Genomic DNA, 1,755 nt, shown 5'->3' on the forward strand with positions numbered 1-1,755 from the left:
AAATCTGAGGTGTCTGTACCTGCTCTAAACTATTTCTGAGGTTTGATAGGTGCTTTTTTGTAGCTCCCCATTGTGTGGTGGTACAGGAGCGCAGCAGCTCTGCTCTCCTCATGCCTACAGCCACAACCACAGCTCAGCTCTCCGCTCAGGCTAGAAGGGTGACTCGTCCCCCTCCTCTCACGTGCAGGTTGCAGGGTTCCTACCACTAAAATCCACATTTGGCCCTGCCAGGTGCCCTGAACAAGACCTGTTCCTTGGGGTCAGTTTGTTAACCCATGCTGCCACTTTTCCCTCCTCGCGTTGGCCAGGTAGCGAGGCTCGCCAGGGTTCATTAGCTCCCCCCTGCCTGACCACAGCCTCCACAGAGAACCCAGAACTTTTTGTAAGGTCTGCTTATTTTAACAGAGGTTTTCATAATGGTATAAAATGAGGATTCTGTACAGCGTGTCTGTAAATGTGAAACCTTAAATGCCCTATTAGTATCATGTAGTCCCCCAACAGTCAAGGACTTGAAAGGTTCTTGATTTTGTAAGCCATACATCATTTAAATAAAAGTTGGGGTTTCTGTATGATGCAGTTGCCAGTGGAGATGGTTGCTTGCACGCCTTGTGGATCATTCCCTGCATGATAAAATCAACACAAGGGGTCAAAGAAAGCAACTTGCAGCACGGGAATGCTTGCTATGGGTGCCAAGTTCATCTCTTAGCTATTTGTGGTGGTCCACAAACTGTGTCACTGTGCTGTGACATTAAGCAGCATTTCTAAGAAATGTAGCTTTGCTGGAGATTTTCTGCTGTCAGACTGGCACCTGGAAGAGTGGAGAAGTTAGTGCAGCCATTGGCATTATGATCTTTTTAGGGACTCCTCTGAGATGGTGTGGCAGAGTTGTCGTTTCTGCCGTAGATGGCTGATGTGCTCTTGCTTGTGCTCAGGCCGGTGCAAGGCCGGGCTGGCCCTGGCCGTGAGAGCTGCCGGAGGACGGACACCTCTGTGCCCATGGCTGCCTGCAAGTGCCAGCCTTGGGAGGAGACTGGGATGTGATCCAGGGCTATATCGGGATTTCACCTAATCGTAAACCAGTACAGAATGTGCCAGGTCACATATGCCTAGAATAACAGCTGGCATCGATATTTGGCTACCTTATTTACAACTTTGTTGTATGTGTGTTAGAAATGAACATTTCCCTTTCTTTCCAGGAACAGCCACCACATGTCCTTCAGTCCTACCAAAGCATTTGGGGTGGTCAGGCGGGCATGTGGCCAGCTGGCTGCTGGGCTAGAGCCCCCAACCTGCCCTGTGCCCAGCTCCCCTCCCGCCGCGCCTAGGGACCTTGTCCAAAGAGGAGCGACAAGGAGCTGCCCGGACTTCACCTCCTCCTCGTTAGAGCCGTAGAGGTGGCGCGGGGTGAGGGAAGGGGTGAGCCCCAGGGCCACAGGTAGCGCGTGCCGGGTTGGGGCGGCTCTTGGGTTTGAAGGTGCACAAAAGCGGGGGAGAGGCGGGTAGAGCGAAGAAAGGTGAAGATAGCTCCTTCTTGAGAATAAAAAGACTGGCCCACCTGTGCCCAAGCAGGTATCAGACTTGAGGGTGGGGAAGAGCAGCCGCCCTCAGCCTGAGGGGGGAGGAAGACGCAGGAGCTCCCTGAGGGCGGGAAGGCCCCGCCAGTCAGGCCGGAGCTCCGCGTTCCCATCCCCTTCCCCGCGGACCTGCCCGGCGGCGCCGCCGGGAGGAGGGCGGCAGCCCGGGAGAGCGGCGGGC

General features: G+C 54.6%; 1 protein-coding gene across 1 annotated transcript in view; it reads left to right on the plus strand.

Annotated features, from left to right (window-relative positions):
- Positions 1–903: 903 nt before the first annotated feature.
- Positions 904–1,755, plus strand: part of PPP4R2 (protein phosphatase 4 regulatory subunit 2) — a 33,083-nt gene continuing 32,231 nt past the window's right edge. Inside the window, exon 1 of the mRNA XM_026857562.1 lies at positions 904–961. Coding sequence (XP_026713363.1) covers positions 904–961 — 58 coding nt within the window. The remainder of the gene's footprint in view (positions 962–1,755) is intronic.

The sequence above is a fragment of the Athene cunicularia genome (assembly GCF_003259725.1).
Source record: "Athene cunicularia isolate RWA chromosome 12 unlocalized genomic scaffold, athCun1 chr12_part1, whole genome shotgun sequence".
NCBI lineage: Eukaryota > Metazoa > Chordata > Aves > Strigiformes > Strigidae > Athene > Athene cunicularia.